Raw genomic sequence first — 27213 nt, 5'->3', positions numbered from 1 at the left:
AGATTAGTCCTCAAAAGAAAAGAAAATAGACAACATATCTAAATATGACAAGATTCATGAAAGAAACACCTTGTTAAATAGACCTTTCTTAGACATGTCATATAGAGTTTTTGTTTGCTTTTAAGAAGGGCACTCTTGTCCACAAATATTTGAGAAGGGCACTCTGACCACAAATATTTGAGAAACCTACTCAGCCTGATGAAGCCTTTCAGTTATAATGGCTTGCATATGATGCTGATAGGAAAGAAAGGCACTTTATTGCTTGCAGATTTAAATGTATACAGAGTTTTTTGAAGATTAGTGGCACCAGGTTACGGGCCATTGTGAATAGGAAGTGGTTTGTGTGATTAGCAGTAAGGATTATAATACTGGCCTGAAGCTATAGCCTTACTTGGTAAATTTGTGATACCATTTGAATCAAGAGTATGGTTTCTCCACTGTCCCTGTATAATACACTTCTGCAGCATAAAGGTAACAAACCAAGTTAGGCATGGCATAGCAGATCTTGGGTATAAAGATAAGAGGATAGTGAATAAGATTCATGAAAAATTGGGTACAGCAGGAAAAGAATCAGAAAATTCAAGTGGAATTTGTTGATGAATAGGAGCGAAGTGAAAGCTCATGTCATGTATATGTGCTTTGAATAAGTAATTTTCCTTATTGTGGTGGGAGATGTTTCCAGATAGGAAAATGGAGGGCTAACCTATCAGAAACCTGACCTTTATGCACTCTTCTATGACACTTTAAAAATCTTTATTATATTAGCCATAGTTAATATAGGATAGGGATTATCTCGCTGTACAGTCATACTTCAGTATTTACCAGTAGAACTACTGTTTCCAGCAGTACAGCCATAATTTACTCATTGGGTCCAAATATCTAGGACCGATTTTTAATGTGATGGGTGAGTCTTAAAAGAATCTGTGTTAACTGCTAGGAATAATTGTGAATCTTGATCTTGTGTTTACAGACCTTGGGGCATCACATTATAGTTATTTATTTATTGGGTTGGTTCTCAGCGTATGTTTCACTCCAGTCATAAAACTAACTGTAAGTGGCATACACACCAATCCAATAATAATTGCAATATAGCAACTTCATATACCCCGCAATAAAAAATATTATGAATATCAACAAAAATTGTAATCACATCATATGATGCTGAGCAAAACTCATGCAAAATAATAAATCACATTTATTGGATAGAGAACCCAACTCTAGTTATCCATCCCCGAATAAGCTTCCTAGAAAGGCCAGATTTTTAATGGCCTTTCTCATGTCAACAGGATTGGTGCTGATCTATCCTGTGGGGAATTCTGCTCCATAGAATAATATCATATTCATAATTATATAAATCAATGAGGAATCTTTTGTTCCCTGTTGTCAACTAATATGGCAATATCTGGGGGTGGGGGATTCAGCCTCTTTCAAGGGTTAGCACATAAAGTTGCTCACAGATTGAAAGATCAGTCTGGATGAGCCACTAAGACACCTCCTAACACTGAATGACTTCCCAGGCCCTATTCCTGTTATTCACATGTTGTATTGGATACTGGGATCACAGTGCTTAGAATGAAAGTGGCCGTGCTCTCAGAAATGTCAGCTTTGGTGTTTAAGATTAAATGCCTTTCTTGTCAATTGATTCTAATGTAGAAAACATTCTAAACCTATTAACAAATGCTTGTATTTGGAAATGATGGTTGCTGTATCTAACTTGCACCTGTTTAATTATGAATCTCTTTCACAAATGAATTAAGGTAGCGCAAAATGAAGAATTTTAAGAAGATGCTAAGGCAACCAAATTTGGGGACACTATCCATGGTGCTGATTCTCTGTCTCGGGATTCCAGAAGTCATCCTGGCATGTCCTCACCCATGTGCCTGCTATGTTCCCAGTGAAGTTCACTGCACATTTCGATCCTTAGCTGCTGTGCCAACAAGAATTTCTAAACATGTGGAACGAATTAATTTGGGGTTTGTGTAATAATTTTTCTGTGGAGTTTTATATTCTTTAAGTACAATCTTGTGAAATTAATCCTATATGTTATCTAGGTGAGGCACTGTGCATTGTCATGGAACAAAACTGCAATCTGATACCATCAAATACCATCAAATATCAAAGAGATTAATGAATGATGTAAACACTTTGATTAACTACTATAATTCAAATTTTTGGTTAGACTGTGAGATACTGTCCAACCTTATCAATAACCCACCAAATTTGTTTCAGACTTGTCTTCTACCCCCATTCTAGTTGCTACCTTTTTAGACAGGAAGTGACCATTATCATATTTTACTATAAAAGCCCCATTCAGGTACTATATTTAGAAACTTTTTTTTGTTTTGTTTTTTTTGTTTTTGTTTCTCTTCTTGTAGTTCTAAAACTAAAACTGAATTCAGTTCTCCCATGCCAACATTTTAAGCTTTCACATAAAAAGCTTATCCAGCTAACTTTATAGAAACCACATTTATATTGATCATGGTTTTTCAGAAAGTGAATGCTTTCCTTATCTATCCTACTTTTTCAAAATCACCTATATCATACTTCTGCTATTGATACTGCTCTCAACTTTCTCATCCTCCATGTTTTATTTAATATCTGCCCTCATAGCCCCCTTGTATTTCTCCCCAAATAATTGAGAGCTTTATTCCAACAGCATGCATTTTGCATATAAAACTCTATGGCCAGTTAATATATTTTGATTTTATTTGGATTCGGATGTTACCCTAGCATATACAATATTATAGGGATAGGGAATTCTCTAATCCAGATATTGCTGAGTTAGAAGGTACTGCAGACTGTGAGACCACAAAGGAGAGGTACTAGGAGTTGTACTTAAGCAATATCTGAAGGCCATGTATTTCCAACCCCTGCTATATTGTAACAATAGCCCCAAAACACAAAGTAATATATCTGTTCCTTTACTATCATTACTCCCACTATAGCTATGTCATATTCTATGAGAAATATTACTGATGTATTGAAAATGTTTTTATATTTCAAATTAAAGCTGGTTGAAAGATTTAGAATAAGATTACATCATACCACGAAATCTTTAAGTGCTTTTTTCATGATTCTTGTGACTTTAGTTTCATAGTACATTGTACCTTCTAGGCACTTCAAAGTGAGAAGACTATAGCTTGGAAGATGCTTGGTATTATATCTGAATACCTTAATTGGCACCTTGTTAGCAACATGAATGGAACAACCTTTCCTATCATCTAGACATTCAGCCTACTGCCTTATTAAAAATACAAAACCTCAAATAAGCATAGAATAAGCTGCTTGATACTATTAAGAATAAAATTATAATGTCTTCATGAAGGGCTCAGAAAAGGAGCTTCTGAATGGAGGAAATGCTCATTTAAATAATATCAAATAACTTCATTCAGTACAAACAAATGAATTAAGAAAAAGCTGAAGGCTCATCTGGTTTACTATTCAACCTCTGTTAGTACACAGTTCAGAGTGGTGAATATATGGCCTGCTATTAGTTGAATTACAATTCACAGAAATCTTCATTATTGGCTGTACCTGTTACAGCTGCTGTGGACTATAGTTCATCAACCTCAGAAAGGCCATAGGTTCCACTGACCCTGATCTAGGAATGATCCAGTTGGTCTTCAGCATCTATACTCTAGGGATAATACAGTTATTGTTCAATATTTGGGGAAGATACAATCAGAAGAAGGAAACCTCTGGACAATACATAATAAAAAGAACAATGAGAACCCTATAATTCCTTGCAGCAGCTCAAAATTTGTAGCAACATTGCTTAAACATTAATGTGACAACAACTGAAACCACTAAAATGGTATAGTACAAAGATTCCAGAACAGGATCAGTAATACAGCTCTGACTGTTAAGAAAACTGGGAATAAGGCATGTTTGGCTGAAGAGAAACAGCTAAAAAGTAATGCGTTACAGTATGTCATAAACTGCTGTGGCCTACTATTGTTTAAACAGCTTCTTTGCAGGCCTGGAGAAGTTTCCTTCTTTTGCCAAATTCTGAGGCAGAGAGCTGGCTGAGTCCCTGTTTGGTATTTACTGGAATCTGGTTAAGCTTGAGGCCTGATATTCAGTGCACAATTGATCTGCCAGAAGCCTGAAGTTAAACATGACTAAATCTGGGTGATTCCATCCCAATAAATTTTCTATGTTCTATTTAAAGAACCTTTCTTTCCCATCCTGGATTTCATCTTTCTTTATTAAAAAACCTCCAGTTCTGGATATCTTTCTCATAACTCAGTCTTTCCTAGTCCTGGTAAATAAGGATATCTTTATTACTAGCAAAGTCTTAAGACGTATACCAGAAAGCCCGATTAACCACTTACTGCAGCCTGCAAAAGGTTCTTGAAAGCTTCAGTGTTTGAATAATGCATTCAAAACTATTGGCCATGATGTCATTTGTCATTTCTGTTGTTCATATTAATCCTAACTGCACAATATACAAGGAATCCTTATGACAAAGCAAGAATCAGACCTACAGTATCTTGAATCATCCAGATTGATTTTGAGGAACCACCAAAGGGATATGACCGCTACCATCAAGGTAGCTCAATGCTTTAACATACTTTGGCAGAGTGGACTCTTCATTGTAGCATTCTGTTATTCTGTACTATATGGTGACAGGTAACCAATTGGCAGAATCTATCATACAAGCTGGTCTTCCTGATCCCAAAATAGACACCTCATATCAACCCTAAATTCCACTGGCTTGAATTAGAGGCAACAGATTTACTTGAAGCAAGACTCAGAGCCACTTGTGCAAGAAAGGAAGAAAAACTCATGTAATATAAATAAACCTATTACAGGTTTATTTATATATCTACAAAAGATCATGAGGGTGTGTTCACATACTGATTTTAATACATTCAGTCACTACTTAAAACAAATGAAATAGAGAGAGTGCAAATTCTTCATTTTTATTTCTGGTTACCTGATGACAGCATATGATCTGCATATGGTATCCAACTTGTCAGTCCTGATGATTTCCCAGCATTTTGAGAAGAAAGGGTATATATTAGCAGCTGGAGCAAAGATGTCCACTATCTCCCTTGTCAAGCACAGATGCTGCTTTTGCTGACATAGGACAAACTAAACACTGTAGAGGAAAATCTGATGTAGAGTCCCTAAAATCCTTACCTCCTTAAATTCTTAAGTATTATTTAATCCTATGAACTGTCTTTCCTATCAAGACAACCAAATGTAGCATGAGTCACTCTTTTTTAGTCTTCCAGTTTTAAAATAGAACAGTACTTGTTGATCTGGATAATTTTTAGAAAATCAAAATTCATTTCATATTTCTTTTCAGTTGATAAGCAAAGGACTTGAAGTAGGTTTTCAAGCATTCATTGTTTAATAAATAGACAAATCCATTAATATAGTTGATTAATAAATGACAATTTGGAATTAGTGAGACTGAGTTAAAAATATATGCATATTTTTAAATTTTGGTGTTGCTGTTATATATTAGGGACAGGTGTAGAAAATAAAAATATCATGACTGTCCTTTTGAACAATTAAAAGTGGATTTTGTTTCGTTAGAAGCTATTTTATGTTCTGTTGACACTTCAAAAGCAGGCAGCAATAACTTAATGAAGTTCTAGTGAAATACAGATTTGTTTAAATTAACCAGATGTTAATCTGTTCATGATTTCTCATTCTACCAGATTTATCTTACCAGTTAAATTACTTATTACTTCTTATTTGTGCAGATCTAACAATTCAGCTAGTAGCTTGGTTTTCTGCTTCCAGAATTTCTTTGGCAGGCATCCATTTTTAAATGTCTTCTATATAACTTTTATTCATTTGAGGAGAATGTTATGGGAAAAAAGCCCATTCTAATTGGCATTTTCCATGAATTTAAACTCCAACTGGATTTCCTTTATTTATAATTTACAGCCAAAGAAGCAGAAAGAAAGAACAATGCTTATGGAAACAATTTATGAAATACCAGTTGCAGATAATATAATATTGTTAAAATGCTTCATTAACTATACATAATGTAGAACAAACCAAAGTTACCTATAATGATCATCCTTCTCATTACAGAATAATGATTCATGATGGAACAAATCACAATTTCTTTTTTCTTCAGGTTTAACAGCATACAGGCTATAGCTGAAAGCTCATTTGCAGGACTTTCAAAGTTAGAACTGCTCATGCTTCATGGCAATGATATCCAAAATATACCCAATGGTGCCTTAAAAGATCTGTCATCATTACAGGTAGATCCAAAGATATTCTTTAAATAAATACATCATAATACTTAGAGTCTAAGTGTTAGTGAACAAAAGTATGTTCCAATAATCCATGTGTGACTATAAGATCTATGTGCAAACAGTATCACAATACTGAACAGAAGCTCCTGCTGATACATGCATGTATGATACCAAAATCAATATACAACTGATTTTAAACATTGTGCAATAGAGTTACCATTTTAATTATTTTATATCTAGGAGTTCTTGAATCTTCTTATTAAGGTTTTGTATTTCTTAGCCCTAATGCAGTAAAGTCTGCTATACTTAATTTCAAGGGGATACATTTTTATCTGTCTAACTTAAATTCCTTTAATTCTGAACATGGTTAACTAAGAGTCTCTAGATTGGAGTCATTGCATTATCTTGTACCACTGATGCACAAGCTATGGCCCTCTAAAGGTTGTTGAATAACACCCTCAGCATCCATCACAATTGTTCATGCTTCCTAGAAAAATTGGGAACTGTCGTTCAGCTGTTTCTGGTGGGACACAGCATTCCTGTATCTATATTATGCTGAACATTCTTTTTCTGTAAAGTTCTAATATTAATAAAGGCAGTAACCTATTCATTTCATTGCCCATTTAGGTATTCAAAGTAAGCTATAACAAACTACAGGTTATAACTGGCCAAACCCTCCAAGGGCTTTTCAACTTGATGAGATTGCACCTGGACCACAACCGAATTGAATTCATCCATCCAAATGCTTTTAATGGATTAATTTCCCTCAGACTTCTCCACTTGGAAGGAAACCTACTTCAGCAGCTTCACCCAAACACATTTTCAACATTCTTAGTCCTCGATTACTTCAGGATGTCAACAATAAAGCATCTTTATTTGTCTGAAAATGCCATTAGGACCTTACCTACGGGCATTTTTGAAAGAATGCCTCTTCTAGAGAATATTTATCTTCATGGGAATCCCTGGTCCTGTGACTGCAGGCTGAAATGGTTCCTTGAATGGAGTGAAAAATCTGCAGGTAAGAGGAGCTTTTTCATGAATGGTGGTAGGAAATCACCTTCAGAAGAAATTGGCTAGAAATATTGTCTGGATACAGATACTGAATTAAACCATCTTGAGGTGTTTTTGTGTGATGTGTTGTGTGAACCCAGTCTTTGTGGCTTATCCTGTAATCTGTAATTAAACATGATATCCATCAAGTCTGAGGCCTTTTTTCCTCTGAAGAGCATAATTTGCATAATTTGGCATGCCAAGCAATGAACAAAACAAAAAACACCTCCCTCCCAATACATCAAGAATAAGCATACAAAAGTGAATACGTTTGAACTAGCAATGGCATTTCTTTCAAAAATAACCTCTGGCTATGCCAGGAGCAAGACTGATACTGTGGTAGGGGCAGATTCACGGTGGAATAGTGTGAGCAGTTGCGAGTCACATTCTTATTTATTTATTTATTTATTTATTTAATCAAATTTCTAGTACCCCAGGGTCCCTTAGTATATAAGCTAATTCAAATATACACATAATAGTTAGTATAATAAAACACAAGAGGTACAGTAAAACCAGCAACAACAACAATGATGATTATGACGACGATGATAATGATGTAACATGTGAAAATTCCAAAAAGGTACCAGAAAAATAGCATCTAATAGTCCAAAGTGGTTTCCTAAACTCTCTGGGAGATTAAAAAAAAATATTTGTATGGTACTGTAAAGTTGATATCATGACCATCAGCAAAAGGCAAATTTGGTCTTGTGAATTCAGAATGCCTTTTCTTTTTGTCTTTCAGGTATCCTAAAGTGTAAAAAAGATAAAGCTTATGAGGAAGGTCAGCTTTGCCCTAAATGTACCTTCCCTAAACAATTCCAGAAAGAAGATATTCAAAATGTGAAAGATGTTTCCTGCACAAAGCCAACCATACAGTCCCCATTAAAACAAAGCATCAGCCTGCAGAAGAATGAAGAGGAGAAAGAAGATGACGGCTCTGAGCTACTAATGGAAGAATATCAGTGGTCCCCGTGGAACATTACTCTGAACATGACTGATGAACACAGAAACACAGTGAATCTCAAATGTGAAATTAAAAAACCAACAGATTCTACCAAAATTCAGTGGAATCAGATCTCTCCCCATGAAATTGTGGTCAATGGTACTATTTCTCTGGATCTGGAATGCCATATGAACCGAAAAAACTACGAGAAGTTGTGGAAGCTTATTGCATATTACAGTGAAGTGCCTGTCAAACTTAAAAGGGAACATGTACTCAGCCGTGAACCTAAATTGAGCTATCACTATAGGCAAGGTTCTGATTATGATGCTCCCTATTACACAGGTGTCAAAGGCAGAATCCTTGCTGAGCCTGCCTGGGTCATGCAGCCATTGATACACATCCAATTAAACAGACACCGGAGCACAGGAAAAAAGGTGGTTCTCTCTCTTTCTTCCCAGGTTTCTCAAACACTTCAGCCTCATGAACACAAGCAACAGAGAAGCAGCTGGGTTATGATAGAGCAAGACCAGCACACAAGAGCTGCTCAGAGTGTAGTAGAACATTCAGATGCTCAGCTAAGCTGTAATGTCAAAGCATCAGAAAGTCCTTCCATCCAGTGGATTCTGCCAGATGGGACCAAACTGAAAGCTCCATTCAGAATGGAAGGCAGAAGGTTTTCTGTCCTCAGCAGTGGCCAGTTAATCATCAGGTCAGTGGCCTATGCTGATTCAGGGGTGTATCACTGTGTTGCTCAGGTGAGAGATGATGTAGACACAGTGGCCTACAGAGTTCTTGTGCAACCTGCAGTTATTCAGCAAGTTGACTCTGAGCTAAGAAAAATTGAAAAAAATGTGGGGGATTCCATATTATTGCCCTGTAGTGCAGTAGCTATACCAGATGCTGATTTAAACTGGATACTTCCAAGCAGCCAAATTGTCAATGATTTATCAAACTCTTCCAATGGATATTTGCTAGAAAATGGCACATTGTTAATTCCATACAGCCATGTCAGTGACAGCGGTTACTACAGATGTGTGGCCATCAACCAACAAGGATCAGATGAAATTGTTGTTAAAGTAACAGTAAATAAGATGGTTTCTGACAGGTCCTCTAAAAGGATAAAATTTAAAAAGCAACCTGGTTCAAGAACCTTTGTAAAAGCAAGGGGGCAGGTCATAGGAGATGATGAGGGATCTGGTATGCCAAGCAAGAAAATTCATCTTAAGGACTATGAACTATCACTTAAACAAAAGAGTGATGTCATTTCTCATGTTCAGGTAAAAACAAATAAAAAAGGAAAACTTAAAATGAAATTATGGAAAGGCATGGATAGGACTGAAGAGATCAATGTTGCTGAGGGTCGAAGAGTATTTGAATCCAGGAGGAGAATTCATATGGCAAACAAACAAATTAATCCACAGCACTGGGCTAACATTTTGGCAAAAGTCCGAGGAAAAAATCTTCCCAGAATTACAACCACTCCAATTCCTATTCTAAGTACCACTGCAGAGATTCCTTTCACATATCGGACAACTAGAAATCCGCTTCCTGTCTCCAGTGTCCCTCCAAGGAGTACTGTGGAAATCAATGGAGAGGAATCTTCAGCAGATATATCACATTTGGATGAAGAAGACTTGTTCTCGGTCACAGTTCCCTCTGTCATCACCGTGCAGAATTACGGTCAAGACCAAGTACTTTCTACAGCAATGCATGTGGAGCATGAATCCTCAAAAATGGCGGAAGATCCACCCAATGTGGAAACCTTTGTAGCACAGGATATCCACACCTCTTCTATACAGACACAGCTTTGGAATCACAGTGATTTGAGCACAGGTCAATCAAAAGTAGCAGAACCAAAAAGGATAGACAATTCTGATGGAGAAATAAGTAATATTTCAAAAAAAGAATTTGTACCTTACACCCAGAGGACTTTAATGATTGCCAGCAACAGGGAGAAAGCCACGCCATATCCATATTCAGAAATTTCAGTTAAAGATCCTGTCCTTGCAAAAATCCATAATACTGAAACTAGCAGACAACATCCACAACCTATACCTATGAGTAACGTAAGTAACGTTGCAACAATTTTTATACATGCTCAGATCAACAACTCTGCTACCATTGTTGCATCTCCCTCTCAAGCAACAGATTTTGCTCCTAAAGACCATGACAATACAGAACGTCTACAAGTAATTCCTTTTAATCCACTTAGGAGTTCTAAAAACCTAATATTTGCAAGTGTGCATCTTCAAAAAACAAAATCCTCTTCTACTATAGAAAGTACTGTTCATCCATTGAAAAAGAAAGAATGGATGCTGACAGCTGCTACTACCAACAAGCCAACCATAGCAGCCACAAAAACAGCATATGAAAGGAAAATGACTACATCAGAGCCACCGATCAGTCAGCATTCACGAAGGAGACCATATGGGAGGCGGAGATTAAGACCAAATAGGTTCAAAAGACCAAAGCCTATCCCCCCTACAGCTTTTAATGTAGAAGAGATAACTTTTGCTCAAAAAATATCTAAACTTGACAATACTACTCAAACCATGCATGGTTTTATGGCTGGACATCAGAAGCCTGAGGATGAAATACAAAAAGTGAGTTCTTCATCATCAATAGGTATGACTACTTTACAAAAGTCCACCAAGGCCCAGGACACAATAGCAGCTTCAGCTGTTCATCGTCCTACTTTGTTACCTAAGACACCTTTAACCTTTTCTAGTATCATGGAGGAACAGAAAAGTCAAATGGTGATATCAACATATGATTCAGTGACTACATCTCTCCCAAAGCAGTTGTATTTATCTCACAGTCCAGAATATGCAACAGCTATAGACAATAAATTAATTATAGGATATAATGAAGTCACAGATACACCCACAACAAGCATTTTAGAAGAAAGGTCAACATCACCTTCTGGTGTTAGCTCCTCAGTGATTCCAGAACTTGAAGAAAAAGCTAACTTTGTCTCATCAGCCACCACAAAAATTAGTGACTCAAGGGTAGCTCAGTCAAGGTCTAGTACTCTACAGTATCTGTCTGTTAGCAAAATGGAACATCCTGAGACTCTGCCATCTTTAGAAGAACTGCAAAACTTTTCAGAATATCTAATAAAAACTACAGTTGAACCATCTTCTCATCAAGTTGAAAAAGTGACTACATCTCACCACAGTTCAGTCTCTGATCGTACTTCCATACCTACAGAAATGAACCAAATTCTTAATCCTTGGCAAAATAAAACACATATACTACCAACTTCAAGATATTCCAAAGGAGTTACAAGTCAGTTCCATGATCACGATGATCAGACTGCCACATATAGAACTGAAAAAAACTATCCCCCAGTTGTGTCCATTTCAGTGGTCACTACTCTTCCTCCATTAACACCTAGCAGTCTTAATTTATCATATAATTCTTCTACAAAGAAAAATCACACATCTGTTCAACTAACATACCCAGACAGCAAAATATCCAGTGTTGATAGTATAAGAGCCAAATACAGCTCAAGACAGAATGAACTTTCCACCACTCAACAAAAGCAAGGTGGTGGCAGGTCATACAGCAGGTTTTCATTAAATCCAAATATTCCAAATCAACCAGTTGGAAAAAACCCTAGTTTTTCACTTCCAAAATATTTTCATGTGAGGGGTACTGTGAAACCTCCATACCTCATTGCACCAGGATTATTTCATAATTTTGTAACTCACCAAGTGCCCCTTCATTATACCAATAAACCAGAGATAACAGCATATGCGGCATATACCACACAGGACAGAAAAACTTCTTCCACTTTCCCTACCCCCACATCTGCTCCATTATATAGACCCAAAATGCCTATTCCAGGCAGATCTGACAACCAAGAAGAAATCAGACACAATATTCATTCCAAAATTTTTGCCAGCAACTATCTTCCTGAAACTAGAGATAAGCCTGGAAGAACAATCAATCATGCTATACCACATTTTCACAGTGTTAGAACACCATTTCTGATAAACAGAACCAGGGTATTTCAGCACTTGGGAATGAACTCTAAACCACTGGTGCCTAATCTACCAGTGCCAGTAAGCACAACTGAGAACACATTTCTCTCTCTTACCAGGAAGGTAATGCACAGCACTTCTTTAAAAGCCACCACTATCCCAGTGCCTCCTACGTCCTTGGATCCTCCACCAGCAGCTGGGACAATCATTCCTACCTTCACTACTCCAAAAATTAAATCTCAAATGAGTTCAACCCTGCAGCCTTCCAGTGGTATCTATTATAATAATCCCAATTTGTTATTTGTGCCTAAACTGGATAGAATTAAGGTTTTCAGCTCTAGCATCATTCAACCTTCTGTGCCTTTAAGACCCCAAGGAGAAAAACCTAAAATTATCACTAAAACATCTAACAGTCTTTCTATCCTTGCTGAGTCAGATGCTGTTATCCCATGTGATGCCACAGGAGACCCCAAGCCTTTCTTTTCTTGGACAAAAATCTCTACAGGTAACCTTTTTCATAATTTCATTCCAACACAGCTGCAGTAGGTTGTAAACCCAGTGACATTGAATGCACTTTACTTAACAATAAGCATGTCGTCTTGTTTCTTTCAATCAGAGGTCTACCATCTCTTTATTTAAGAGGTGCAGTAAGTTTATAAAGTTGTTCACCAATAAGCAGAATAGGTTGATGCACCATGCATATTTTCAGGCTTTGGTGTACATCGCTGATTGAAGATTTACATATTGATAGGCATTCCTATCCTTATTGTAAAACTCACTGAAGCTATATTGAATGGGTTAAATCAGTAAGTTGGTTCCATGTTAATGTTAATGTTAATTCCAGTCAATATGGCCAAGAGCATAGGATAGGATAGTGGGAGATTCAATTTAAAATATTGAGAATACCCAGATGTATGTCACAGGGCTTGATGCTTCTTTTAATAGAAAAAGAGCACACTAAATTTTCCATTTAATTAAAATAAATAAACTAAATTAAATGTTATTGGCTAATTGAAGAGAATGGTTAGATTTGCTACTTACATTTGCGAATCTTAGTTTCTATTAGAGTATACTATGCAGAATAAAGTGATGTTTTTAGGTTCTATTTAATAGGTAATGCTATTTTAGAAAGTATTGTAGGTTTTTCTTTTACAAACCATCAACAACTTTTGTTTCATTTTCCTATCTGAAACTTCAGGAGCAACGATGACAGCCAAAACAAAGATGCAACGTTTTGAAGTCTTGAAAAACGGAACATTCCTTATTCACGATGTTCAGCTTCAGGACCGTGGACAGTATCTGTGCACTGCTGAGAATCTTCATGGCATAGATAAAATGATTGTTCTGTTGACTGTCATAGCTCAACAGCCCAAAATGCTGGGTTCCCGCTTTACAGATGTGACTGTTTATTTTGGAGAAAAAGTGACTATGGATTGCCAAGCCACTGGAATCCCAAACCCACACATTTCTTGGATTTTTCCCAACCGGAAAATACTTCAAACTGTGAGTACTACAGAAGGAAGGGTGATGCTGTATGAGAACCGAACCTTGGTCCTCAAAGACACTAACTTTTCAGACCGGGGGATATACAAATGCATTGCCAGCAATGCTGCAGGAGCTGACAGTATTGCCGTGAGACTTCACATAGCTGCCTTGCCACCAATTATCGAGCAAGAGAAAGAGGAAAACATTTCCCTCAATGTGGGGCAAAGTGTTAACATTCACTGTAGTGCAAAAGCAGCTCCTTCACCTGGCATCCGTTGGGTACTTTTTGATGGGACTCAGGTTCGAACCTCCCAGTTTGTCCGTGGTAATCTGTTTGTTTTTCCAAATGGAACCCTTTATATACGTAATGTCTTGCCCAAAGACAGTGGGAGCTATGAATGCATTGCAGCAAATATGGTTGGAGCAGCCAGGAGAACAGTACAGTTGCAGGTCAAAAAGCAGTCAACAAATGCCAAGATCACAGGAAGCTCACCCCAGAGAACAGATGTAACATATGGTAGCAGCCTGCAACTGGACTGCAGTGCATCTGGGGATCCCTGGCCATGGATACTCTGGAGGCTTCCTTCAAAAAGAATGGTGGATTCTCTACAGAGGTAAATAGATAAATAAATAAATAAATAAATAAAAACCTTGAGATTTATTTTTGCAGCGTATGTATAAGTTGTTGAATTTGGATTTTGTATATAACAACTCTGCAAATTAACATCATCCTTTCATTCATTCCAGTAATATTTACATAAAGCCAGGGATGCACAAACTGTGGCCCCAGGATTATTTCTGGCTTCCTAAGCTTTGGGTAAGAACTTCAGTGTCCCTACAGAAGTTGCCCCCAATGTGTAACCTCTAATAAGGTACTAACGGGAGAAAATATTACCTTCAGGAGAATAAATACATTGACTAGTTAAATTAATTCAGATTAAATCAAATGTAATATATGCCCTTGCTGTTCCCATTTGAAACCTGGTCCTTGATTCCCCAAAAGTTGCACATCTCTGTTTTTTGCTCCATGATTCTAAATTAATTTTCAGTTTATATCTGTGTATACAACAATACATTGGAATCTAGCAGTATATCATACACAGTTTCCAAATATGAGCTCACCAGCAATTGTATTATAACTGGACTGTTTGATTTTATGTATGTATTTTCAGAAATAAGCCAGGTCAGTGGAAAACTAAACCTGACCCTAAGAGACAGGGCTATTGAGGTAGGAACTGGTGCATAGTTTCAGCCCTTGCAATGCTTTCTTCGTCTTGGATGGATTTGATAAAGCAAAAACTATTGCTCTGCTGACATTTGAATGGGAAGAAAGACAGCGATCATTTGTCTGGCAATGTTTCTTGTAATATTTGTAATTTGGACATAGTCTATGGATGTAGATATAGTGTAGATCAGTTTTTTTCCTTTAATATTACATTAAGCTCTGTCTAATTGATGAAGAAGTGTCCAGGACATGAATTAGTACTGGAATTAAATGATCTCAAAAATCATTTAGCAGGAATTAGTTAAACAGAGCTAGGGTATCCCTTCTGTTAAGGCATGTCACAGGTTCCCCATTATAAGTATCAACATTCTATTATATATATAGATATATATATATATATATATATATATATATATATATTAATATATATATATATATTAATATATATATATATATAAATAAATTAATATATATATATATATAAATAAATTAATATATATATATATATATAAATAAATTAGCCCTGTAGAGATTACAGCTAGAAACCTGGTTGCTATGATCTACTTGATGAAGTCTGCAAAAGTGCCAAATTAAAAAAAGCGATTTAACCAAACTGCCATACATTCAGCAACTTAACGTTTAGGCAATTACATCTTTTGCCTATAGTTTCAAAGCCCTTTATTTATTTCTGTCAAATGTGGATGATAATTGCTGAGATACTTTCTGAAGATGACATATTTGACTGAGATGGTAATGTTCTGAGTATCGTTTCATGCCAGTAATCCTTGTAATTTATCTTACAGAGGGAATTTAATGTGCCCTGTATACAAATAATAGCTCTTCAGTTATGGAATATGAATCAGTGTTAAAGCTATCAGATCTTGGTTGCAAAAATCTGGATGGCCACTACATGGAAGCCAAGAGTTATTAGTTTTCTGTATATTCTTGCTGTCGTCTAGTTGGCTGCTGCCATTTTTTCAGCCCAGATCTGATAGCCTTACTCAGTAGGCCAAGTTTACGCCTACATAAACCAAAACCCTAGCGTGGGAAGGTAGGTGGACCTTCATTACTTACTACTGTCTTATGACAGAAGCAGAACCTATCTTAAATGGTGGATTCTAAGGAGGACTGGGAGATACTAGAAAGAAATTAGGGGAAATCATAGGGAGCATGTATAAAAAGTACCAACTGCAGAGGAATGTATGGCATCTAAATGTCCTGATCTCATAGCTTCGAGTCCCAAGAGTACCAGGCTGAGGGCTATAACTGCATTCCAGCCCAGAGTTTTATAGAAATGACTAGATAAGTACTACAAGACACTGAAAACATAATCCAAATGCTATTAAAATATTTACTAATAATGTATGTAATGAAAAGATGAAAAGAAGGGAACAAGAAGTTTGGATGCCTCCTAAAGCAAAAATGGACCAGGATGTGTGGCATCTGTACAGGTCCCAGGAAATCTGCCCTTTCTAGTTTGATTTGAGCTTGAAAGACCCAAAAAATGTGGGTGTGTGAAACATAGGCTGTAAACAAGCCCAATTTATGATTGGTACAGTGTCATTGATGGTCATTGGATATGTCTCAAATTTACATTTTCTATCTTTGTGGAGTTTGAATCAAGCTGAAATCATTCTAAACCCATTAGTAAACTCTCTGCAGGTATACTCAGTTTTACTCACACACACACACACACACCACACATAGACATATGCAAAAATGTAGAGTTTGAATGCTTTTGTTTCCAAGATAGTAATAGAATCAGAAATGCCTCAAAAAATAGCAGCTTAAGAGTGTAGAAATACTCAAGCAGAATCAATATCCAAGGAAAGATCTAATTTGCCAAATAAACATATTAGACCCCAGTTATGTCATTAGATGTCTATAACCATTTGAAACAGACTGGTCATATATTTCACTGTCACATACAGTGTTTTGCCCTTGTACATTAAGCATATTGGCTATGTTTTATAAAATGGCTTCATCTGAATATTTTATTTATGAAAGGTTTGTAAAAATGGACCTTTCATTTCTTTTCTACTCTTAAGAAATCTGTGATGTATTATTAATGACTGACAGCATAATTCAATGGAAGTCTATTCAAATGTGAAATGTTTCCCACAAGTATGCATGAGACTGGCGCCAAAATTTAAATATTAATAAATACAGATATATTTTCACTTTTAATTGGCAAAATTTTCTTAACTGCTATAATCAAAATAACATCATTCTTTATGGAAGAGTTTCCTGGTTAATAAACATGTGTATATCTTTTCATATGGAGTGTATTGTCAATATCCTGTTCATTTTATAAACATATGCATCCATGCATATAAAGTTACTTGGAACTTATCCATGGTTTGTATATATAAGATGATTTTTTTTTCAATGTCTACATGCAGGATTCAGTTTCATAAATAAAACCACAGTCTTCAAAAGGGAAGTTTGAAGTAAATAAAAACATCCTTTTATTAAAATAAAATCAGTTTCAGAATGGGGTTGTTGGCCTGCAAGTGAAGGTAATTATTTTTGCTTGTTTTCTAGTTCAACAGATGATGGTTTAATGAGCATATGTTCTCTTCTCTCTTTTTTTCCCATTTCAAAACAGTTTGGACAGCAGAATCAAGGTACTTGGCAATGGAACTTTGATTGTCCACTTGGTCACTGACAAGGATGCAGGAGACTACTTGTGTGTGGCCCGCAACAAGATTGGAGATGATTATGTGGTCCTCAAAGTGAATGTGATGATGAAACCTGCCAAAATTGAACATAAGAATGAGAATAATCATAAAGTGATATATGGAGGAGACCTAAAAGTTGACTGTGTTGCCACAGGTCTACCAAACCCTGAGATCTCCTGGAGTCTTCCAGATGGAAGTATGATCAATACCTTCATGCAGTCGGATGACAGTGGAAGCCGAGCAAAGAGATATGTGGTATTCAACAATGGGACATTGTACTTCAATGAAGTAGGGCTGAGAGAGGAAGGAGACTATACCTGTTATGCTGAGAACCAGATTGGTAAAGATGAGATGAAAGTGCGGGTTAAAGTAGTGGCCGAACCTGCCACAATTAGGAATAAAACCTATGTGGTTCTTAACATCCCATATGGTGATGCAGTATCTGTAGGTTGTGAAGCAAAAGGGGAGCCTACTCCAAAAGTGATTTGGCTGTCTCCAAGCAATAGACTAATCCCAGTCTTGTCAAATAAATATCAAGTATACATAGATGGGACACTTCTCATACAAAAGGCCCAAAGATCTGACAGTGGCAACTATACATGTGTAGCCCAGAATAGTGCTGGAGAAGACCGCAAAGTTGTTGGGATCCATGTCAATGTTCAGCCCCCTAAAATAAATGGCCACCCCAGCACCATCACCTCAGTCAGAGAAATGGCTCTGAAAGACAGCCGGAAACTTATGGATTGTAAGGCAGAAGGCATCCCATCTCCTCGTGTCATGTGGGCTTTCCCAGAAGGAGTCATCCTCCCTGCCCCCTATTATGGCAACAGAATCACTGTTCATCGCAATGGCACACTGGATATTCGTGGGGTGAGGCACACCGATGCTGTGCAGCTGGTGTGTATTGGCAGAAATGAAGGGGGAGAGGCCAGGCTAGTTGTGCAGCTTCAGGTTGTGGATCATGTGGAAAAACCCACCTTTGGGGATCCTGTGACTGAAAGGATTACAGCCACTGCAGGCCACAGCATCAATCTAAATTGCTCGGTCCATGGGACCCCTCCACCCAGAACTGCCTGGATCCTTCCCAATGGTACAGAACTGCTGAAAAGCAGTCATCTGCAGAGATTTTACCACAAAAGGGATGGGATACTATACATCAGCGCTCTGTCTGCAGCAGATGCTGGGACTTACCGCTGCACTGCCAGAAACCCAGGTGGTTATGCAGAGAGGGTGGTCTTCCTCAAAGTGGGAGTGAAACCAGAAATCAGCAACCGTTATAACAACCTGGTGAGCATCATCAATGGAGAGACTTTGCAGCTTCACTGCATCACCCAGCCTGGTCAGCCAGCTCGTGTAACCTGGACTCTGCCTAATGGAATGGTGTTAGATGGTCCCCAGGCCATTGGACGATTCTCCCTGCTTGAGAATGGCTCTCTCATTGTTCGTGAGGCCTCTGTATTTGATAGAGGGACTTACCTGTGCAAGGCAGCCACAGATTATGGCTCTTCCCTTATGAATGTTCCTGTGATTGTGATTGCCTACCCACCCCGGATCACAAGCGAACCAGCACCTGTCATTTATGTAAGGCCAGGCAATACAGTGAAGCTGAACTGTATGGCCATTGGAATCCCTAAAGCAGAAATAACATGGGAACTCCCAGAGAAACTGCATCTGACAACAGGAACTCAGTCCCGTCTATATGGAAACAAATTCCTTCTTCCTCAGGGCTCTTTAGTCATCCAGCAGGTTACACAAAGGGATGCGGGCTTCTATAAATGCACTGCTAAAAATATACTAGGCAGTGATTCAAAAGCAACCTATATACACATATTCTAAAATCCTAGCAAACATCTTTGAATATAAACAGGTATCTAAAATCCTTGTCAAGTGAACACTGATAGGAATATAAAGTAGCTGAATAGAAATGGTGGATCACACAGCTTAACATTAATAAAATAACAAAATGCAATTGAGGCAGGTAACTTGTTAGGGAAGACTTATAAACCATCTCTGCTGTAATAGAATTCCTCACCATCTGCCTCAGAACCTCACACTAGAGCAAGGGGGCATACAATCAAAATTCAGTGGGAAAGGGATGTGTTTGAATACAGCTTTGAAATTTGACTTGGAGGGGCCATGTGTCAATCAAGCCAAATTTGTTTAGATCCCACTAAAGGGAATTTTGTGGGGACCCCCGCGGCAATTAACTCTTCTGTACAATTCATGAAACCTTAAACAAATCCTTAACTTGGCTTAAGCTATGCTATGTGTTCTTTACTTCTCATTCCAGGTTCTCTTCTTTACATTCATATGTTCATACAGTATATACATATGAATATGTATCACCTAGATATAATTGCCTCCTGAATGTGCTAGCATCAGTTTTTGAGGTTCCCTGCTCCCATGTTACCTCACTAGCTGCCAGTGATACAGGTGGAGAAATTCAAAGTGTAGTTGCGTGACGGGGCAAGTTACAAGGGAAAGACAAGAAGACCATTTCCAGCAGCAATCCTGAAAATCTTGTAATAGTTCTGGTCTAAATCTCATTTATAAATTCAATCTAATTATTTAGTGTCTGCTTGGCAAATTATTTATTATTATTTGTGTTCTGTGGGTTCCATAATTCGTCGAGTTATTGGACAGGAAGCAAATTGGAATGTAAATAATGCAATTTTTACAATGAATGTTACATCAGGAAAAATTTGTTGACCACTTTCCATAGGCCATATCTACTGTATTCTAACCACAGATAAGCTAAATGTATTCTGTTTTGCATCAAACACCTTAAGACATACCAAAGTAGTATTACTCTAACAAAAGAGTTGACACAGGAAAAATGCTTCCCTGTTGTTAGCTGTAAGCTTTACATCCTTGATATCCCATCCATCCTATCACATCCCATTTTCAAGCTTTGCTGGAAAATTAGTACTAACTGTTCTTCTACTGCAGGAGATGAGGAACCTGTGGATCTCCAGAAGTTGAATTATTGCTCTCAGCAGCCCAAGGCAGCAACGGTTTTTGATAAAAGCCATATTGTAATTTGTCCTTAAGTCTTGCCATTTGTGCAATGATGCTGTGATGTACAGTATGTGACCTCACCTACTCCCCTGAAGATTCCTATGCCAGGAACCATGGCCAGAAATGAGGGATGCTGAGAGTTCAGCAACATCAAAACATCCCCCCTTCCTCTTTTGCAGTTCTCTGGAATCTTTCAGTTAGCAATAATTGAATAATAGCCATCTGATTTTATTTCAGCATGGCCAAACAATAATTACCGTAAAAGTGAAAATGCCACTCAGCAAGGGAATTCCTAGCTGACATCAGTCTTCCTTTTATTTTATATTTGTCTATGTGTGTTTTCCAGATTATGAGACTAGAAGAATATCAGTAACCAGTGTCTCAGTGTACAAATTATTGGTCTTTACAAGACTCTGATATTTTTACTGTATTTTATGTAATATTAAGATCAGTATACTGTATGTTTTATAATAAAAATATTTTCCACATTTTTTTCATAGTTGCTTTTCTGTTGATGACTTCAGGGTGAAGATGTGCTGTAGAACCAAATGAGGGTGTATAAAATAACTTTATTCCATTTTAATTCTTAACGATCTGTTTAATTGTTTAACAATGTTAAAAGTTATCTTTGATTTAAAAGTGATGTTCCTATTTTAAAATGATTTGCCATTAGATATGTATAATACAATGTCTAGATACTTTAGTGGTCAGAACAAAGCATAGTTAGTTCAACCTGGGTTCCTCTCTTGAAGACCTAAGATGAAAGAACTTGAAAAACATGTGATTAATATCATGGTAAATTGGCTCTCTTACTAGCATGTCAGGACTCCATTAAGTTTCCTATGCTTAGCAAGATTTTTATTTTAAGTGGTGGAATATAACATGGCTTTGTCCACAAGAAGTGGTCACCTGAGCACTGAGAGTTCAATTGAACTTCTCTTTTGGAAGTATTTGTATTTGGTTGGCAAATTGGCATACAGGGCAACAGTTAGATAAATGCTAACAAACTAGTTTTGAAGTTTGCTGCAGGGGACTGGAAAAGAATGGAGCACCAGAGACCAAATGATTGTAGACTAAATGCCCCATTTTTGCCCACTGATTCTTTGCCTCAAACAGAAGAATAGCATCTGTACAATTTTCTACTATAGATGTATCTCTGTAGGGGATGCTTTCAACACTCAGATATATACACAGTGTTGGCTGAACTTCCTGACTTGAAGCTCACACTTTTGTGTTTAGTGGGGGACAGCTTCAATTTGCACTGTCCTCCAATTCCATTATCTCCATCCTTATCTTTTCTTCTGTGCCTGATCTGATGAGTGCTGCTCCTCAGTTACTGTCATTGGTTCAGGTCCAAAAGAAAAACTTGGAGAGATTAAGAAGCAGGTTGGGATGCTTAGGAGGAAGAGCAGTCATCAGTTCCAGATTAGTCCCATAGAAAGAGGGAAAGATCTCAGGAAAGAGCAACAGAACTAGCAAGAAAATCAGGAAATAACAGCAACCATCACCATCTAGAAGCAGCTTCAAGTTCCTCCAGTGGTATTGAGACTAAATAAATACAGATGTGCAATCATAACCTCAGAGGCGCATGCTGATTTTTCATGGATATTTGCTGCTTCTCATCATGCTATCTACTTTTTGGAGAATGGTGCATATTGGAATGGTAACTAACTGTCTACTGTTGATTTTCTCTACACCAATGGGAGCCAATTCCATTCTCTTCTTGTTTGATGGTTGTTAAGGGTAAGATTTTTAGCACTACTATAATACACATATGATCCAGAAAGTCACACCAGTTTGCCATTGCTTCAGGTAGCTTGCAATAATCTTGCAACCTTAGTGTATCCATCAGGACTCTTAAAGGAAAGTTGTCCTTGCTTGCTGAAATGAAAATTATTCATAGAATAGACTTGTGCACACACAAAAGAAGAACAGATATTTCAAACCCTTAAAGATTTAGCAGGCTGCTCAGGAATGGCAAATATATTAAATACTGTTCAGGCCCTGCATACCTATTAAACATGAAAGACATCTGGTTTTAGTCAGAACAGGCATACCTCCTACATAATACAATGATGAATAGTATCTTTTTTCAAGTCAGCTACAGTTAATTTGTAACACTAAAAGCTGAAAGATTTTATTTAAATATATACATTTTTTAAACTACACCTTATAAGTTGCAAATACCAGTGTAACTTCTGAAGGAGATAAATTAATGACATTTTGAAGACATGAGGTAGGTTGCAGAGAATGGAAGATGTTTTAATACCAGTTCAAAAATATTATTATTATTATTATTATTATTATTATACTTTGAACTTCAATACAGCTGCAGAACGATGTGATTTTTATAACTAAGCGCTGCATTAGGCTTACTGCTTTTTAGGAACTCTGGCACATAGATAGGTTTGCAGTTGGTCTGTGTGATTCACACTTCAAGCTTTTTACTGATATGCATATCCTGATGCTATTTTCCCCCTCTCCCAGCAATCACTGTCCTCAGGATTATATGCAATGAATTTTTAACATAGCTCTAACAACAGTAAAATTTAATGTAATCATTTACTTTGCTGCAATTATCAGAATTTCTTCATTCAGTAGATCTTACATTGGCAGAAACATTAACAATATAATATTGTTATGCTGTCCACACTTCCTCCAAGCATGAGGAATTAAAACTCTGCAGTGCTGGTTTATTTTCAAAGATGGTCACTAAAATGCTGGTGTTGTAAAGCCTTTGGGAGGGAGCAACACGTTGCTGCTTCTATATATAACAGAATCCTAAAATCATGTGCACAAAGAACCAAGACCTTCTGTTATAATAATACCATCAAATGGAACAACTGCAGAGGGAGGGAGGGAGGGAGGGAGGGAGGGAGGGAGGGAAGGAAGGAAGGAAGGAAGGAAGGAAGGAAGGAAGGAAGGAAGGAAGGAAGGAAGGAAGGAAGGAAGGAAGGACAAGTTTGTAATTTCTTACTGATAGATCTCCTTAGAGTTCACAAAGGAGTGATCATGTTTTTGATTAAACCATCCCCTTTGGTGGCTATAGTCTTTGTTTTCAGATGAGTTGAATCCATGATGTAAAAGATGTCAAACAGTGACCTTACTCAGTTCCTCCTTTTGGGGGGCGGGGGGCAGATGATTAGGCACCATCCAGTCAATGTTGAGTCTTAGCGGACACACAGATTTTCTCTGTGACTGTCTGTCCCTGAGTTGATCCCTCTTATCTTCCAATGGTGCAGCCATTGCCATTGTAATTGAGTCCACTCACCTTGCTGCTAGTCATCCTCTTCTCCTCTTTCCTTCCACCATTCCTAGCACTAGAGCCTTCTCCAGAAAGCTAGGTCTTCTCATGAAGTGTCTGAAGTAGGATAATCTGAGCCTGGTCATTTTTGCCTCAGGGTTGATTTGTTCAATGATCCATTTGTTTTTCTTGGCTGTCCACAGTATTTTCAGGAGTCTTCTCCAACACCAGAGTTCAGAAGAATCAATACTCTTCCTATCCTGTTTCTTCAAAGTCCAACCTGCTTCTACAGAGTGTCTATAGAGTGTCACAGGGAATACCAATTGCTTGCACTATTCTGGCCTGACACATCACAGCATCTGAATATCTTTTCCAAGGCTTTCATAGCTGATTTACCAAGATCTTCAAAATAAAATACTGTTTTAATTCAGAAATAATTCAGAAATCCAGAAGAAATAGATTTCTCAGCTCATGTTGTTTTTTGTAGTCAGGGCCGCAACTAGGGTCTGTGTCACCCGGGGCAAACATGGATTTCACGCCCATTTTGGCACCCCCCACCAGTGTGGCACCTGGGGCACATGCCCTTGTTGCCCCCACCAGTTGTGGCCCTGGTTGTAGTCATAGAAGAAGTGGGGTGGGGGGAGCTACAGAAATATATACAGTATATTCTTTTCTTTGACTGGCTTGATTCTCAAACCTACAGTAATCTATTAAAGTCACATAATCTTCTAAGAGTCTATAGCCAGGTTATTTCAATTCACCAGACCCACGTTTACATTATATGAAATGACAACCATGGAGTTAACAGGAGAACCTCTATATGACAACAATTCCCTTCTTGTTATTAAGTGCTGTGTGCTTTGAGAAGTATCCATTGGCCTCATGAACTTATAGTGCATGCCCTACCGTATTATGACCCAGTCAAAGCGTTGCTAAGTGTGCCAAAATCTTGGAGACAGTAACCAGTTGAACATTTGCATTTTATCTTTGCTTCATGTTGATGTACCACCCGAGAGCTAGCAGCAATCTGATTTTATGGATTTAAGAAGTCTAAATGGACTCCCAAAGCTATGGAAGGTGTATTTGTAACACAAATCATGATCCAAAATTTGGTTTTAAAGGAAAATAGAAATATAAGCAAAAAAATTAACAGTATTGGAGCAATCAGTGCATGACACATGCAGGAATTTTATACTATCAGGCATTGTCCATGTAGATCCTGCCCCACAGGAATTTATGCTCCAGTTATAGTGCCACAATATTCTTAGATATTTTGCTCCAATAAACTAAACATAACAGAAAATATTAAGAGTGGGTGGCTATTAAAAATGAAATCACTATTGCAAAAATGGCATTTCACAGTAAATATTCAGGAAGACATGGTAAACAGAATTAACATAACTCTTTACAAAGTAAACACCCAGTTGTGAACTTTTCTTGTTAGGGTTGGTTTGCTTGTTGGAAAAGGATTTCATTTGCTGGTACCTATTCAAAAATCTTTTGTTTCTTCTATTCAGTGGTGTGTCCCTCATTTCTCCCCTAAATATTTTTTTAAAAGACATTGTGCTTTGTAAGGATGGAAAAACAAATGCCACATTTGCCAAAACCGACAATTAGCCTAGTCACTGAGGGCCACTGCATCTTAAGCTCCTGCTAGATTAGCTTACTTGAAATATGTATACATTATCCTTTCCTAATGCTTTTACAGTAATCCTAGCAATAGATGGGGAATGTTAACAATTGAGATGACAAGACATGACAGCACAATATTATGAGATCATCCACAGAATGATGACTACTATCAGCTGAATGGTGAGGTCAGATGAGTAGCCAAGTTCTCGGCTCATTGAAATTCAGCAAAAGTAAACCAGACACAAATTAGCATAGGACTTGCCAAAGGTATTACATAAGGTGATGTAATATGTGTCAGCCCTTCAAGGTAGTCCAGACAGGAAACCAAAACCATGAGTACGAATACTACCTTTATTGTAAGGTTACAGTAATAGAATCTTGCAAATCTGAAAGCACTTTCCCCCTCCCCTGCCTTTAATTTCCAGAGAACTAGGGGGGTCTCTTCTGACACACTTTCTCCTCCCCATTCCTCCTCTGGACTCAGATTTCTCTTATCATACCAAGGCTGAGGCTCTTCCTCCTATCTCCCAGGGTATTCTCACAGCCCATTACCATACAACACCACACCTTAGGGGGGAGCCATCTCCAACAAAGACAAAGCCTCTGCTACAAACAGCGCACAGTGGCAGCATAGTGGTGGAGAAAGGAAAAGCCCACAGACTCATAACTGATGGCTCAGTTTAGGGAAATGTGAGACTTGTACAGATTTACCTTTGTCTGATCATGTTAAGGCATAAGATGCACTGTGCTTTGTATAGCCATGTGCCATAACAATATAATGACATTCCCCCACAAACACATACTCCTTAAGTAAATTGGTTTGTGCAAGTGTATGCATGACTGTCAAATAACTATTATAAGGTGCATATCTAACAACATAAACTCTGTCCTAGAAAGTATGTGCAATAATCCACTCCTTTAAGTACCCATATATTCTTTATTTATGTAATAAACTGTATGTAATAATAAACTTTATGTAATAAACTGTAAGATTATCTTTGTTAATTTCACACACAGACACACACAAACATGCTTTATACTTCCATTGGCATTTTATAATATTGTATTGATCCAGCAACTTTTTCAGAATTATTTTTTGTCATTTATGATTCCTCCTCCTCCTCCTCCTCCTCCTCCTCCTCCTCCTCCTCCTCTTGTGGAGATCCATCATTGGCTTGTGAAGCTCTGTAGTCCATCAGAGCTTATTTCATAGGTTTCATTGCTTTTTAACAAGAATGTTTTACAATAACAGAATAACAAGTGTCATCTTACAAACATATGAGGGCAAAGTTTAGCTTTATCACAAATTAATCTAAGGACAACTCCCGTATAGAAATAATATCGCCATCCATTTCCTCTGCTGTTTATATAGCTACTCACTGATATAGCTGCTCATTGATATGAGCTGCAGTCTGATTTCTGATTTCTGATTCCGCATAATAACATGCTTAAAAATTCAAACACAGTTGTGGAATTCAATGTGTCCAGCATCTTACCATACTTTTGACCTCTATTGTCCTTTGATTAGGATTGTCAGAGTCCAGCCAAAATACCTTTAATACTACTTTAATAGCATACTATTATATTCCTTCCGGTACCTATTGATCACTGCTCAGTGCAAATATTACCAGACCCAGATTAAAGCACACAGATAAGCTAAATAAATAACAAGGAAGAAAATAAAGAAAACTGAATTAACATAGAATACAAGCAAACAATGGTTTA

The 27213-nt window shown here is 37.4% G+C and overlaps 1 protein-coding gene across 1 annotated transcript; it reads left to right on the top strand.

Moving 5' to 3' along the window:
- The first annotated feature begins 1768 nt into the window (after positions 1-1768).
- MXRA5 (matrix remodeling associated 5) lies at positions 1769-19585 on the top strand. Its single transcript, XM_063305051.1, has 6 exons — positions 1769-1973; positions 6101-6230; positions 6852-7242; positions 8017-12708; positions 13402-14302; positions 17522-19585. The coding sequence occupies exons 1-6, from the start codon at positions 1786-1788 to the stop codon at positions 19428-19430; spliced, it is 8211 nt and encodes a 2736-aa protein (XP_063161121.1). The 5' UTR covers positions 1769-1785; the 3' UTR covers positions 19431-19585.
- Positions 19586-27213: the final 7628 nt, after the last annotated feature.

The sequence above is a fragment of the Candoia aspera genome, chromosome 5 (genome assembly GCF_035149785.1).
Source record: "Candoia aspera isolate rCanAsp1 chromosome 5, rCanAsp1.hap2, whole genome shotgun sequence".
In the NCBI taxonomy this organism is placed as follows: Eukaryota; Metazoa; Chordata; class Lepidosauria; order Squamata; family Boidae; genus Candoia; species Candoia aspera.
The sequence above is the reverse complement of the archived record's forward strand: the minus strand, read 5'-3'. Positions and strand labels throughout refer to the sequence as shown.